The sequence below is a fragment of the Ammospiza nelsoni genome, chromosome 3 (assembly GCF_027579445.1).
Source record: "Ammospiza nelsoni isolate bAmmNel1 chromosome 3, bAmmNel1.pri, whole genome shotgun sequence".
In the NCBI taxonomy this organism is placed as follows: domain Eukaryota; kingdom Metazoa; phylum Chordata; class Aves; order Passeriformes; family Passerellidae; genus Ammospiza; species Ammospiza nelsoni.
The window spans coordinates 91,957,743-91,972,736 of record NC_080635.1 but is presented as its reverse complement, the minus strand read 5'-3'; the positions used below and the strand labels follow the sequence as shown (position 1 = coordinate 91,972,736).

At 40.1% G+C, this 14,994-nt stretch overlaps 1 protein-coding gene across 1 annotated transcript in view; it reads right to left on the bottom strand.

The window, feature by feature from the left end:
* Nucleotides 1-280: 280 nt before the first annotated feature.
* Nucleotides 281-14,994, bottom strand: part of SNAP91 (synaptosome associated protein 91) — a 63,170-nt gene continuing 48,456 nt past the window's right edge. Inside the window, exons 22-30 of the mRNA XM_059467564.1 lie at nt 11,773-11,910; nt 10,336-10,485; nt 8,974-9,004; nt 7,674-7,785; nt 6,776-6,799; nt 4,638-4,721; nt 4,464-4,568; nt 2,931-3,031; nt 281-1,709 (exon numbers count right to left, since the gene is read on the bottom strand). Coding sequence (XP_059323547.1) covers nt 2,939-3,031; nt 4,464-4,568; nt 4,638-4,721; nt 6,776-6,799; nt 7,674-7,785; nt 8,974-9,004; nt 10,336-10,485; nt 11,773-11,910 — 737 coding nt within the window. The 3' untranslated portion in view covers nt 281-1,709; nt 2,931-2,938. The remainder of the gene's footprint in view (nt 1,710-2,930; nt 3,032-4,463; nt 4,569-4,637; nt 4,722-6,775; nt 6,800-7,673; nt 7,786-8,973; nt 9,005-10,335; nt 10,486-11,772; nt 11,911-14,994) is intronic.

Here is a 14,994-nt window from a genome sequence, read left to right as displayed (position 1 = left end):
GTATTTAATTGGTTACAAAACTGGCACAATGAGGGCAGAAAGCTGTGAATGTGGCACTTAGGGACATGGATGGGCAGTGGGGGTGGCAGTGTTAGGTCAAAAGTTGGACTCTATGATCTTAGATGTCTTTTCCAATCTAAATCATTCTATGATTCTATAAAAATCATTCCCATAAGCAGCAGACTCATCAGTCAGTGTCAGGACCCGAACACATTTTTCCCCTCTCAGACAATATTATTGTGCTCAACGTCTTAATGAGTATGAAACTGGCAACAAGATATTTACTTTGATCAAGGTGTTTATTGCATCTCAGAGGGCACACATGCACTGGGGTTTTTTGTTTTTGGGGTTTTTTTTTGTTTGGGATTTTTTTTAAACTGAAATACAAAGAAAAGCCATTTTGAAATTAACTTTTTATAGAACTTTCCCATTACAGTGTATGTTACCCCCACAGCAAATTCAGATACAACCACTTTTAATGGTACCATACATTGATTAAATAGTTCATTTGAAAGACTTTAGGTGAATATCTTTCCAACCCAATATGCTTTTACAGAGAACTGCCAAGCCACTTGTAACACTGATCAACAGTGACCTCATTGAAGAGTCAAGATCTTACACCAAGCCATCAGCAGAAACAGTATGAGAACAAATAAAAATCAAAGGAACACAGTATGTACAGTAAAGGGCATGGATCTCCGGATCAGAATTAAATCTAATCACCAATAGTACAAAAGCTACTCACAGCGCATTCGGGGCAATGAGAAAACACTATCCTAAGGCATACACAGGTAAGCACTAAATTAAGAGATGTACAGAAGAACTGAACAGAGATGAGTAACATCACTTGTAATGTTTTGACTACAGATATACCAAAAAAGTGCTCTCGTATTTGAAATCCCTTACTGCCAGCACAACTAGGGTTTTTCCCAACTACATGGAGAGAAACTGACCCTTTACTTATTTTCAGTAGGTTTAGCAAGAACTGATAAATATGCCAATTATAAATGCAAAAACTTAAAGAATTAAAATAGATTTAAAATTAAAAACAGCAATAAATATGGTATTCTTTCAGATATGGTTTTTTAATTCTTGGTAAATCATTGAAAAAGTATTTGTTATGGAAGTTTTCCTTTATATTACTTTAAATTATTTTAACATATACAGTGCCACAAAAATAAAACATTTTTTTCACGACAATTGAGATTCCTGTGACTGGAAAAAAAAAGGTATTTTGCACAATTTTGTAAGTATTTTCTTTAATATCTGATATTATCACACTATGTTTTTTAACAGATATAGGAGAAATTGAGTCCTAGGGAAACTTTGGGTGTCCTCAAAAAGTTATATACATTGAAACCTTCAAAAACCACAGACATTGCTCCAAATGGCTCACCAAACAACAGCTGCATAATCTGCCCCTGTGGGATAGGTTCAGAAAAGCACTAGAAGGCATCAGAAACATACATCCATTGTTTAAATTGTAAAACACAAATAACCCAAGTACACAAATTTCGAGAGAGTAGGGATAACAGCTAAGGTAGTACACATTCCTAATGTTCACTTTCACAGCTGTGCTACACGTTTCAGGAGGAAGAGAAAGTCTGAGTAAGCACTGGGTTTGGTACTGGTGGCTCACTGAGAAACTCTGAGCATCCATTTGTAGTCTCCAAACTCACGTTTTTAGCATCCAGTCAGAAAAAACGCAGCTGTGAATATAGAAAAGCATTAGATGAAAACTGATATAATGAGTTAGTAAAGCATGTTCTACAAAGAGCATGAAATCTGCTCATCTCTCCACATCTCAAAGGATTTACCATCAGAAGCAGCAGTCTTCCCACAGCCAGTTATGAATCTCCCTATTATAAATACAAGCTGAAAGCAGTGAGTCCCAGCAGTGGTGTATCTCCACCCCTGGCTGTCTCTGCCAAGTGCCAGGTACACCTCTCTGGGGCTGGAATTTGGAGAAGGGTGAAGTGGAACTGGGAGATGCCTGCTAAGAGCAGCCTGAATCACTGCTGCCAGCTCCAGTACAGAGTGGGCTCAGAACAAATTTTAGAATTAAGCTCTAGGAAGGAAGAGAAGTGACTCATGAAGAAGGCTTTAAAGTTATGTAATGATTGTCCTCTCCTCACCTTATTCTAGACACATTATTCTAGACTTAATTAGAAAATGCATACCTTATTTCTACATTATTATTTTTTAATTGGCTTAAGCCTTAATTCAATTTTATATTCCTACTTGGCCCTCCAGAACCATCAGAATAATGTTTTGGCCTTTATTTCATTCCATTATGCAGTACTGTTTTTTGCTTCTCCTTCATTTTTCTTTGCATTTACTCTGTTCCTCCCCATTACTGCTCCACACAGCACTGCTCAGGACCTCACAGCCTTACCATTCAGAAAAGCCTTGAAAAATTGTATGGCAGGATAGGACATTAGCTGGCAGCAGTGAAGAGCTGCAAACAACTTCCCCTTGATGACAAGAATATGTAAGTTTTTCCCCTTTTGACACCTTCACACCTATGATACCAAATCTGTTTCAACACCCACAAGAGTGGAAAAAGCCTCTTCCACACCATCTGCCCCTCAGTATTTGTACACTGCTATCATTCTATGTGTTTCAGTAATAACTTCAAGAAAATACCCAAACATGAATGCTCAGACTGAATGGAAACAAGGAAAAAATGGAAGTTATGCATTGAAGATACTTTTTTTTTTTTTTGCCAAAAGCAACTGTAAGAAAAAGTTTATCTGTGAGTCAAGATTTCAGGCTAAAGTAAGAGTGTGGACAGAGAATTTGGTTTTCCATACAGTGCATGTTTCTAGCTCTGCAGCTGCAATTTTATCTGTCACATTCAACCTAAACATCATCTGTGTGCCAGACATGTACCAGAGAGTGACATGCTGGAGCAGGCAGCCACAGAATACCTTATCGTTTACAAGAAATCCTTGATGTTAAGATCCGCTAATGGGTCCTTTGTTGGAGGTTTCTTGGGGCTCTGAGTAGCAGGAGTTGGGCTTGGAGAAAGCTGACAGACGCCAGCCAGGAAGGCAGGAGAAAAACAAAGCAGACAAGAATACACAAGCGTTAGATAGACACAGGCAGTTCTCACACCTGCACACTGCAAGCATAAAAAGTTCTCATTTGTCTGCAAGTCCAGCCGTTTTGCTCAAGCATTGCTTGGATTCCATCCTCACTACAGGGTTAACAATGTTTGGCAGGTTTAGTGGCTAGGGCTATAAATACTGCAGATTCTAATTAGCATAGCTTGAGATCTCTCCCTCCCTGTAAAACACGGAGGCGTTAGAACCTTCCACCCAGACAGAAGAGACAATTGTTAGATGTTAAAAACCAAGGTTCAGAGCAAGCAGAGTGCATCCTCCAGGGTACTGAAATTCCCTGTTACTGGCAGTTAAGTACAAATTATTTGACATTGGTAATGTAAATAAGAGTCCAAATCAAACTGGAAATATGACTAGATCATACTGGGTTCCTCATTTGGCAGGTATAAAAATGGTCATGCAATAGAAAACATCAGTTTTGAAGTTCCATGCAAAACTTCTGATTATGGTGGTCAAATGATTCTCCCACTCTGTCCTTACTCCTCCCCACTCCTACCTCAACTCAGGGCACAAGAGGTATTTTGTATGTAGCCCTGGCACCTTGATGATCCCTTTTTCAGAAAAAAAATTCTGTTTCCCATCATGGTATTCTTGATAAGCACAGAGATAGTTTAAAGTGGGAGGAAAAGCAAGACTAACTATATTCTTACTTACAGCAGTTTCAAGTTCTTTCTGTTTTTTCTATTTTTACATAGAAAACCTTGACAAGCTTCATTGGGAATGTAGTTCCCTACATAAAAATGGTGGTTTGCTATATGTTGATTGCTTAGTATTTGCTAAACAAGGGCAGCCTGGTTTCCAGGGTTACCAATGAGATTTTACAGCTGCAGCATCAACTTCCATCTCCCTCCTTACTTGAAAGGCAAGATGGACTTCTGACTCACAAAAAGAAAAATACTACAGCTAAATAATTTCCTGCATCGACTCTGGAAAGGTTTTTTTCTCTTCAGTATTATTACAAACCAAACTCTATTTGAAGTAATAGTCTGGGACAGGGTTACAGCTTATGCTGCATCACCTGCTGAGTGTAGCTCTAGTAAATTTTGGTAGGCTGTGAACAGAATAGCAGTGCCTGAGAGTTCCACTTGCAGCTTTATTCAAATATCCTCCAAAACCAGATCTTGGATGCAGTTATCTGTAGGAGACTTTTCAAACCTGTTCCATTGGTCTCACACAAGGCAACTGCAAATAAATTCCAGGTGGTTCATGTGATTTGCTGCAAGGCAGGCAGCTGATCCTTGGCCCAGAGCTAGGGCTGAGCTGAGCTAATGCACACACACACGAGCTGCTTTCTAGAGGCATGGAGAGCATGAAGCATTGGTGTAGAGCGATGCTCACCTGTACACCAGGGCCAGCGGCGGCTCCAAACGGGGGCCTCATCATGGGCTGCCCGTACATCACCGGCTGCTGGGGCATCATGGGCACCCCTGCACCTGCTGGGGGCTGCAAACCAACACCGAGTCAGCAGGGGCTGGGCGAGGGAGGGACAGCGGGGTAGCAAAAGAGACTCACCATCCCAAATGCTGCTCCTGGCTGTGGGACAGGTGGAGTACCTCCTGCTGCAGGAACAGCACTTGCTGGAGGCACAGCTCCCGCCTAAAAAATAATAAAAAAAAAAGGGCAAAAAAGCACAAAAATCTAACAGCAACCATCTGGAAATCACACAGAGTCTCCAGCATTCTCAAAGCTGCTCTGGAAAGTAGGACTGTTATGCAGCACATATGCAGCCTCAAAACCACAATGCTTCAAGGAATGAGAGAGCTGAATGAGTCCTTATGCTCAGCTTCTTCCTTCATGAGAAAGCAATGGTGACAGACTCCATTCTCTTCATGAACAGAGCTCATTGACTGACTACAACTCAAAATAGGCCCAAGAAAACACAGTTTCCTTCTCCTTATAGTGTAAGAAAGCACCCCAATTTCATAACAGGTAACACACTATGACATTTACTGTAGCAGTATATTTTAGTAAAAGCTTAAGCAGACTGTAAAGCTAAAGGAAATAGCTGCTATAATTAGTTTACAGTGAAGAAAAAATAATTATGCACCAAGATTCATTGAAGTTAAAGCATATGTTCACACACTTAAACCACAATCAGAACCATTACTAAGGACAGTTTAGTTTGTCTTGCTATGATTTTCATTCAAATAATAAAAGACAAAAACAAAGGTTATCTTCCACTACAATTCAGGGAGAACTGTTAGTTTAGTAGTCTGACTGGATATACAGCACAAGAGCACCTTTAAAGAGGCCACCCCACCTCACTTATTTAGCACAGCCTACACATCATCCCTTTTGGCTGCCTTCTGTGTAACTCCCATGCAGTGTCTCCTTATAGCCTTGAAGGCATCTAAACCTTTCCTTTTCACAGATATATACAATCCAAATTATTAACAGCTCTGAGGAGAGGCAGAAAGTATTCAAGGAAGGGACGAAAAAAGGGCAGTAGGATTTCATTACTGCTCTTGTATGGCCTAAGCACACTGACACCATTTCTGAGGCTGTTACAGGAGCTGTATGGTCGTGTCTGTGCCTCCACATCCTTACCACACACCTCGAGTCAGTAACATCCCACAGCACTTGGAGAGCAGCTAGCACACTTACAGTTCAAAGGAGAGTGTGTCTCTGGAGATATGCTGGAACTGTCCAGTCCACTTCTGAGAATGCTGCATTTTAGTCCCCTTGGTTGATCCTTGCCTCCAGACTAAAACATGCCAGTTTCTTAAGAAGCTGGAGACAAGTCAAGATAATCTGTCCCAGACTTATTTATCCAAACTACTACATTTTCTAAGAATTTATGAACTCTATTCTAGTCTGAAAGTTTCAGGGGAGCATTTCAGTTAAAAATTGTACTGTGCTAGCAGAGTCTCCAAACTAAAACCAATATCTGGACAGTCAGGTATGTAAAGCAAGACACTAAACCACACAGGTTAATGATATCAGATGCAGTTGGATCACTTTTACAGGAACACACTGTAGCTCAAGATCCAGTCAGGCAGATGCCAAGAAAATGGCTATACAAACTGAATCGGCTCCTGCCTCTAAGCACAAGGTCACTTGAGGGGATGGGGTTTGATGTAATTCTGCTGATTTTAATCCTGGAATTGAAAGTTCACAAGAAAGGGAAGAAGTGACCAAAACTTAAGTGGTTCAATAGTGACACGAATAAAAGCTTCATTTTTTCATTCATATTTATTTTGCCTGCAGACCCGGGTTTCTTTGCTTTCAAAAAGTACCTAAGTGCATGATTCTGAAGAAATATATACAACACAAATGTTTCATGAAATGCTACCAAAACTACCCAGCTTCCCAGAAAGACCAATTACTTCTCAGATGGTAAAATCACTACAAGATCAGACTAATGCTGCAGAAGCTCGAAATTTCAGGCAGTACAAGTCATCAGGTAGTTCACATCAAAGTAAAGCAGTAAAGAGATCATTTTCAAGCTTACAGCACAGAAATGGTTAATCACTACTGCCATATTCATCCCACTGGCTGAGAATTGTCTCTGGGACAGACAGCCCAAGAGGAGCCGTGTTAGAAGCTTCTAGCTAGTTTTAAGCCAGCAGTAGTAACTGCAGTGCAGGTGAGTGCTGTTAGTATCTTCATGTTTAGTAAGTGCAGTAAGAGGTCAAAAAAAATTCACTTACACTGTACAGTATTGCCCAGCCTTTCTATCAAGAAAAAAAGTTGGTGTTACAACTAACACATTAAGTGAAGTACAGAGAATTCTTGTGTCTTCCATAACATTATGGAATGTACTCAGAGTCATGTCAACACCTGGCTTTGGCAGCAAGGAACTGAACTGGTCATGGTCGCCATTCAGAGTTCTTCTTTCCTTTGCCAACCCAACCTTGTTCAAATGGAGGCTGTTTTAAGCCTTGTGAGACATTTGATGAGGTTGATGAGATGAGATATTACTCCTCTTCAGAATACTTTTGTAGCTCACTCATTATCAAGCTGCTCTTGTTCCAAGTTTATATTTTTAGCTCAATTTGACCCTCTTCTCTCAAAATTAGTGCCTTCTGATACTTTTTACAGGGTAACCTTACCTTTTCCAACTGTTTTACTCTGCTAAATAAGCTACCCACTCCTGATCTAACATCAGGCACTTGATCAGTATGAATACTGTATAGTCTTTTGATCTACTTCATCCAGTAAAACTCGAGGAAAACTTAGGTACTTTCTCTCCTTATAGTACATCAGCTTTGGATCAATAGTGTTTTATTTTGGGCACTTGACCCGGGCCTGATCCTGGCCAGATCTACATGGCTAATCACACACTTGGAAATGCCCACAGGTATTAAATGTACAGGTAGAGCAATACCTTGATCCACAAGCTAGTGTATTTTTCATTTACTACTCAATGGTTTATTTATACCCACTGTAAATGGGTTCTTAAAAATGTGACTTGAAATACTCATATAATTTACACAGAGGCAAACTCTTTAGCCTCAGTAAGTGGAGCAGTCCCTACAGGTATGCTTGCACAGCCTCATCAAATATTGGAAGCCCAAAACCAGTGCTGTCTATGAATTAACCACCTACCAAAGGACCACCTGGGACACCACCAGTTGACCATGTTGCAGGTGCTACTTTTGGCTGCCAGTTGGCTCCTCCTGTTAACTTTTTCTCTCCAGCATTCCACTGCAGGTCTCCCCTAACAGAGAGGGAGAGAGGCAGGCTATTATTTGCACACTTCCACAGTGAAAATGAAAAGCAGTTACAGCATACATTAGCATTAGACGTGCAGCTACATTAGCTTATGGTGTATGCAGTTATTAACAGAAAGATTTACTTTTAGTGACACTCGGTTTCAAGGGTTGTTAGCAGTAGACACCAGAACACTCTAAGCTGAAGTCAGTTACATGGTTATGGCCTTCGTGGTGAGAATTAAAGAGAAGTTTTACTTAGTATTGACTGAAGGTAACATATCACATATACCCTTGCAAAGTAGGAAGAGGGACTGCTACTGCCTATTCTACTGGGGCCAGGCAGGAGAGCTGCCTGCTAGATGTCTTTGAAAGGTCATTTCAGTGCTGGAAATCTTGTTCAGACAGCTGAAGAAGGAAAGCATTCAGTTCTGCAAAAAGTTGATAGATACAAGAGAAACAAATCATTCATAGAATAAAAGGGGTCGAAAAAACAGGTTTTGTTACAGGCTGCCCTAACAGAATAAAATACACCATTTGAACAAAGTAGATTGAAGGAAGCTGCATTTTGAGGCTAAACCTCATGATAAGTTTGTGCACATTGCTCCTGTCATCTCCACAGAGACACAAAACATTTTAAAGTCTTGCATACAGAGGAAGGCTCAGGGCACAAGCAAGCAGTTAGATTAGGAAGATAAAAACATAAACACAATGCTGTAAGTATTTCTTTTTGCAAAAAGAAAGTTATCACTGCATGGAATGAACCTCTTTTCTATTTTGGAAGTATTTCAATGCCTACACAATAAGTACATCCAGCATCTGTAAAAATATAACACAACTATTTCATATTAGCATAGATTACTGAGGGGAGCTATAAAAATATATATTATCTAGACTATTTGTTCATTATAAGCTGTTTGGAAATCAGCTATCCAACATGAAAACAGTAATTTACAGGAAAAAATATTTCTAACACTCAGATTCAAGACAGCAGTTTTATAAACTATATCAGGAACACTGAACCTTAATTATTCAGTGAACCTGTACAGAATAGAATACTTTCTTCAGAATTTCTCTGGAGTGGGAGGTCAGAGCATATAACCAATTCATTGCTACTTAATAAACACTGAAATAGATGTAGTGCTTTACACCAGAGTAGAAATCTTCCTTTTATCTTTAAGCAAAGTTGAACTTACTTTTTAGAAGTAGAACCAGAAATTCCAAGATCTGAAAATTGTAAGGAAAAAAGGAAATAAAAAAGAAACCACACATTTAGAAAACTGGAGCCTGTCAAAGCAACAGCTTACATTTCATTGCATTGGGGCCTACCAAGAGCAAAAAAGTTTTGGCTGTCTTCATTTAGACAGCATCAGAGGACTGGCCACATCTATCTATTCTTCAGGACAAACATCTGAGAAACCCTGCAGATGTCTTGCACTTGAGAAAGTAATTTTTGCTTCAACAGCAAATAAAAGTAACTATATTTAGGCCCACAAAATGCCAAGTTATTTGAGAGCACCGAACTATTTACCATGAATGGTAACACTAGTTTCTGTTCCTCATTACACATTCAGAAATAAAAAGCTGTATTCTACATACACTAAATGTGGACATTGCCTATAAGTTTTCCCCTGCTTTATCTGCTTGGTCACACATGGGAACTCCAAATAGTTTCTTTAATTACCCTTTGGAAGAAGTCTTAAGTTAAATTTTAAAGAGTTCTCTTCTAGCCGGACCATTATAACTCCTGTAATTCATAAACTGCTGTTTGATTTTCTCCTCCAAATTTGGATATAGCAGGTGATTTGCAGAAGACATTTCAAGGGATTACGAGTCTTGCTGACTTCCACGCACAGTATTTTCCTCCACACCTAACAGCCATGTCTGCATCATAAGATCAGTTATACCTTTGCTGTGGTGTGTTTACATATACTAAGGGAGTATTAATTTTATACAACTTCAGCAGGATTACACCTCAGCCTGGTGGGCTTCTGATAGGTTTTTTGGAGGGGTTGCAGCTACTGATCTCTAATTACAAAGGGTCTAGCCCTTTTTCCTACTACAGGAAAGTACATATTTAAGTTCAGCATTTTAAGAACATATTTGTAAGTTCTCTGCCCCTGCCTTCTCGAGGGCACTCATCACCCCACTGCTACTCTTTGTCTCATTTAACATGAAGTCAGCTATTTGTTTCCACCAGCTTTGCTGCTTAAACTGCCATCAGACACTTTGGACAATTTTCACCTTTCCATCTATTACAGAGGGGCACATCCATTAAGAGTCTGAGTGGCCTCTGAAATGTAGCTGGGATGATCAGACATTATAAATCACACCCACCAAACAAATGCCAGTATTTGACTCGGATCCTGGGCTCCAAGAAGGATAAACCCAGACTAAGTGAATCAGCTATCTGAACCAAGCCTTATTCCTGCTGATAGCTTCCCCAGTTTCCACAGCAGAACAGGAGGATACTGAAGTAAGCTAAAATAGACAGGTATTTACTCCATGGAAAAGCAACATGCATGCCACACCACTCAAAACTAAAATTTGTCACTTACTGCCGACTAAGTTTGCGAGAGACGAATCAAGATCGCTCCCGAGGCCTTTGCTTGCTGCTGCAGCAGGGACTGTTGCTGTGGCTGCAGGTGCTACAGGCTGACCAGAAGGAACCATAGTTGGCATAAGAAGATCACCTAAGCCATCAAACACTGGAAGTGAAAGGAAAGTGAGTTAGAACAGCAGCTGTGATCAAAAATGCACTGCCTGCCACTCTGCTGTTGCTCAACGAACACAGCACAGACGACCACACCACAGATCTTACCCAAACACCATTTGACATTGAAAGTAATGCCAACAAGGGCATGCATGTCATTTTACCAGACACTGAATGTACAGTAATCCTCAAAAAACTATACCAATGAAAACTAACATGAGAAGACATGCCTAAAAAAGGGATTTAATTGGAGCATTGAATCTACATAGATACAGCACTTCCACATGACACTATTTTTCTTACAACCATCCTTACAGAGATGTCAGATGCACACACATTTGTCAGGAGATATTCATTTAAAGGTTTTTAAAATGAACATCTTGCTGCAAACACCAGTCAGAATTACTGTGGCAAAGGCAGTCTTATACCTTGACATCTCACAGCAACAGGATTGGCAGTCTCAAAATGTTACTATTCACTTGCAAGCAGCAGGGAATCGGGAAAACCCACTAACATCTTATGAGATCAGAAGGAACCAGAACCATCCACACAGACAGTGCTATTCTCCTTAGTCCAGTCGTCTAACTCAGAAGTTCATTTTTTACATCCCTTGAAGTCAAACTGCTTGGTACATCTCATGCCTGAGTTCTATCTTCTGATCTGTATTTGAGGTACATGCTAATGTTAAGTCAACAGGGAGGGGTAGCATGTGCACTGGCAAGCAACCAAATAACCAAGCAGCAGTATTATTTCCATCTTTTTTTCTTGTATGGTTGTAGAACTCACCAATTTTAAGTTTGTAGCAAGGACCCAGCATGAAAAATATAGAATGGAAGAGATGCAAACAAAATGATAGCAGTGATAAAAGTTTAAGCTTATAGTCAGGCAAAGAACTCTAGGGCAGTTTCTGTTGTGTGTACCCTTGTGTGTGCCATGCAGGCTCCTGAGCACCATCAGAAGCTGTGGCAACAGGACTTGCCTCTACACTTGATTTACAGAGTAGAGTTTTCCTTGTTTGTGTAATTCCTGATTCATGCTATCAAGCACATGCAAGGATGACGTATACACTAGTTTGTCTTTTACTGACATGGTAGAATAAAAAATGAGTTCAGAGAGCTCTTGGGCACACACCAGCCTTATCACCACCCTGAGTTTCTTCCAGTAAGAAAGAAAAAGGAGGTCACTGATATTGCTTGTACTCAGAGCCTAAATATGGTGTCATTAACTCATCTACTACACAAAATGTATTAGAAAATTCACAGGAAGAAACCCTGTAGCTCACCTGATGCATCAAATGAACTGCCAGCTGTTGGAGCTGTTGTCCCAAAAGCTGCATCAAAGTTGGGCTGTAGTAATCCAGTTTGAGCTGGAGTGACTGGGGATGGTGATGGAGAGGGAGCAATAAAGGAACCTCCAAAGCCTTTAAAAAACACATAAGAGAGGTGAGGACGTTAGAGCCAGCCTTGTCAGACTGTTTACCAACTCCTCAGTCTATAAAGGGTGGAAAGACAAAGACAATTCTTACTAGGCCATTTTAAAATAAAGAACATTTCAGCAGCCTATGTGAGCTTCCCTATGTTTATTAGGCTTACTTCAGTATAATGGAACCAAGAGGCCCTCATAATCCAAATCCTAGCCCACAGCAAGTGTCATGCTCACAGTAGCTAACCCTGAATATGGAAGAACGCACGGGCATCAGAGATCTGCCCTCATCTCTTCACAGTCTGTTCTTGACATGAGTTTGTCATGGAATAATGTAGGTTGGAAGGGATCTCTGGAAGTCAGCCAGCCACACATCTTGTTTAAAGAGTCTAACCAAATCAAGTTGCCCACACATTTGCCTTAGCACCTTCAAGAGGAGCTCTTACTGACTCTCTGGGTGGCCTGTTGTCATAGCAGACCATTACAGTATTTAATGAGTTTCCCACACACATTTCCTTTTTTTACTATCTTTGTGCACCTCCAAGAAGAACCTCCTCTGCATGCTCCTGTGAGTTTTGACACCTATAAGCATCTTCTTAAGGCTGAATGAGCCTAGGTCAGTCTCTCTGCATATGTCATAAGCACAAGTCATCATCTCTGTGGCTCTCCCCTGAACTCACTCTGGTATGCTCCACATTAAGAGATTCTCCAATGCATTCCACACTACCCATGCCCAGCTGCATTCCCTATCTCCCTTCCAGCACGTGCTATGGTGGTTCCAGCTGCCCTAGTGCCAAAGCTTGTATTAGTGATGCTTTCTCAGGCTGCCTGAAAGAGGCTTCCTCTATGTGCCTCTTCTTGAGGAGAGGGTCTGCAGCAGATACCAGCTAAAACACTAGATCATCACCTGCCCAAGGCAAAGCTCAGGGCATTAAAGTATCTGCACAAAAGCACAGATCTCCACAGAACCAGACCAGAAGCAGGTTGACCAAATCCAGGGATGACAAAGGCAGTTCACTGCAGCAATTCCTAAAGCACAGGAGCCACCTAAAGAGCCTGTCTTTCCACTTCCTGAGGGAGAACAAGGAACCTGGCAGAAAGTTATGAGCCAATATCCATTAATAAGGTTCTGTTTAGAAAGTTCTGTGAGCTTCTGCAAAGTCCATAAAGTGTCTATTTTTCCAGCTACAGAACAGAGGACTCCCCAGCTTCTGGTGATGACTTGTATGATGACTGGTCTTAATTTGATGGCTTTTCACCTTACACAATTTAAGAGGAATACCAGGCCCAGAAGCAATAAAATTCTTTAATGAATCAATTTCCTAGCTGTCAAGAAATTGCACAAGACCCCAGGAAAGACTGCAGAAACAGCAGCAACCAAGTTAGATGTGTTGTGTGGACATCCCCAACTGCCTGATTTTGAGGTTGCTTTTACACAGTCAAGTAAGATTTCATATAGGAACATGTTATTTGTATACATACTAGGACATACAATCACACAGTTTAATTGAATAGAAAGATCTAGAAGGGAAAATGGCTAGACTGTTTTATTTATCAGCAAAGTTCTGGTTTTGTCTGCTGAAAGGCTTAGAGTAGGAAAACATTTCTTTCAAAATTCCTAAGCAAGCCAAGAAGGGGCAGGAACTCATTTGACAGCAGAACACATAAAGCAATTATGAATAGTAAGTATACTCATAACATTATGCATATAAACACTAAGTGCAACCAAACACTCATAAACCATGAAGGACATGCCTTCAGCCACGATATGAACTCACAGACACTCTTAAATTTAAAACTGGATTACACTGCAGGCTATACATCTGCCATTATCTAGAGTGAACAAATGCTTAGCAATATGCTGCAATGTTTATAGACTCCCTCTGTCTGCCAAAAAAATAAAATCAAATCTACTTGGAGCCCTTTGGAATGTATATTCAAAACATAAATAAAATAAATTTTAAAATATCATCAATTCATCACAACTGTTTCAGGTCTGCTTGAGCATTTAGACTTAGAACATCCCTTTTATAATTTAGGTTTTGATTTATTGCAACTCATCAGATTCAGAGTGCACATTGTTGAAGTTTTAAGCCATCTGGAGCACAATTCCTACTTGCATTTAAGGTTAGCTATAGATAATGACATAAAATATTTTGTACTGTAATGTTTGCATAAGCGGAATTAGAATTCTGTCCAACAACCAGTCTCTTGATAGCACATGTAACTGCAAAAGATTTTTCATGTTCCAGAATCTATTAGTTAAAATTTGATCTATGGCCTTAAGCCATCTATAAACTACTACAAAAATCTATCAAAGAAATATGAAAAAAAGAGTAGTCTTCCACCCTAAAATCTGAAGCTGTCTGTCCTAAAGATTTAGCATTCATTTACACATTATGTCCCAATTTAAGAATTTGGCTTGCTGATTGAGAATGGATGCCTTATTATTATCTAGACAACTTCCTTCATTCCTGTAGCACAACTAGACAATGTCCACATTTTGAGAAGATACTTGAAAATGTAGTGATAACCAACACATCAATTCTACAAATTGTGCTGGTTTTGGCTGGGGTAGCAATTATTTAAATCATGACACAAATTCCCCTTTCAGAAACATGGGAGAATTTAAGACAAGTCTTCAAACCAGAAGTGCATGTGTTGGGATTTTGCTCTTTACAAACTTCAAATTGGGATGGGGAGGAGTCACAGCTGTTCAGCTCAGCCACTACAATACATGGTACAGCACGAGTTTTGGAGAGTAGTACACAAAGAATTCAGCTGAAGCTGCTTATCTGTAGGTTGCAGACTAAAATAATACAGTTATCCAAACTTTGATATAGGGTGTGACAGTGGTGAGAGACCTCATCTCACCCAGTGTAAGGAGAGGGTCTCTATCACTTCTCTGTCCTTGTGCTCAGAAAACCATCCTCACATCAACCCACTCTCCTTGGCTAAATGCAAGACTGCTACCAAGTCAGTCATTCAAGCTACTAACATTTAAGTGCTCAACCAAATTAAAGAAAACCAAATTGAATGAACTCAAAGTTTAATTAGCAGTAAGGAACAAGAAGCATAGCCT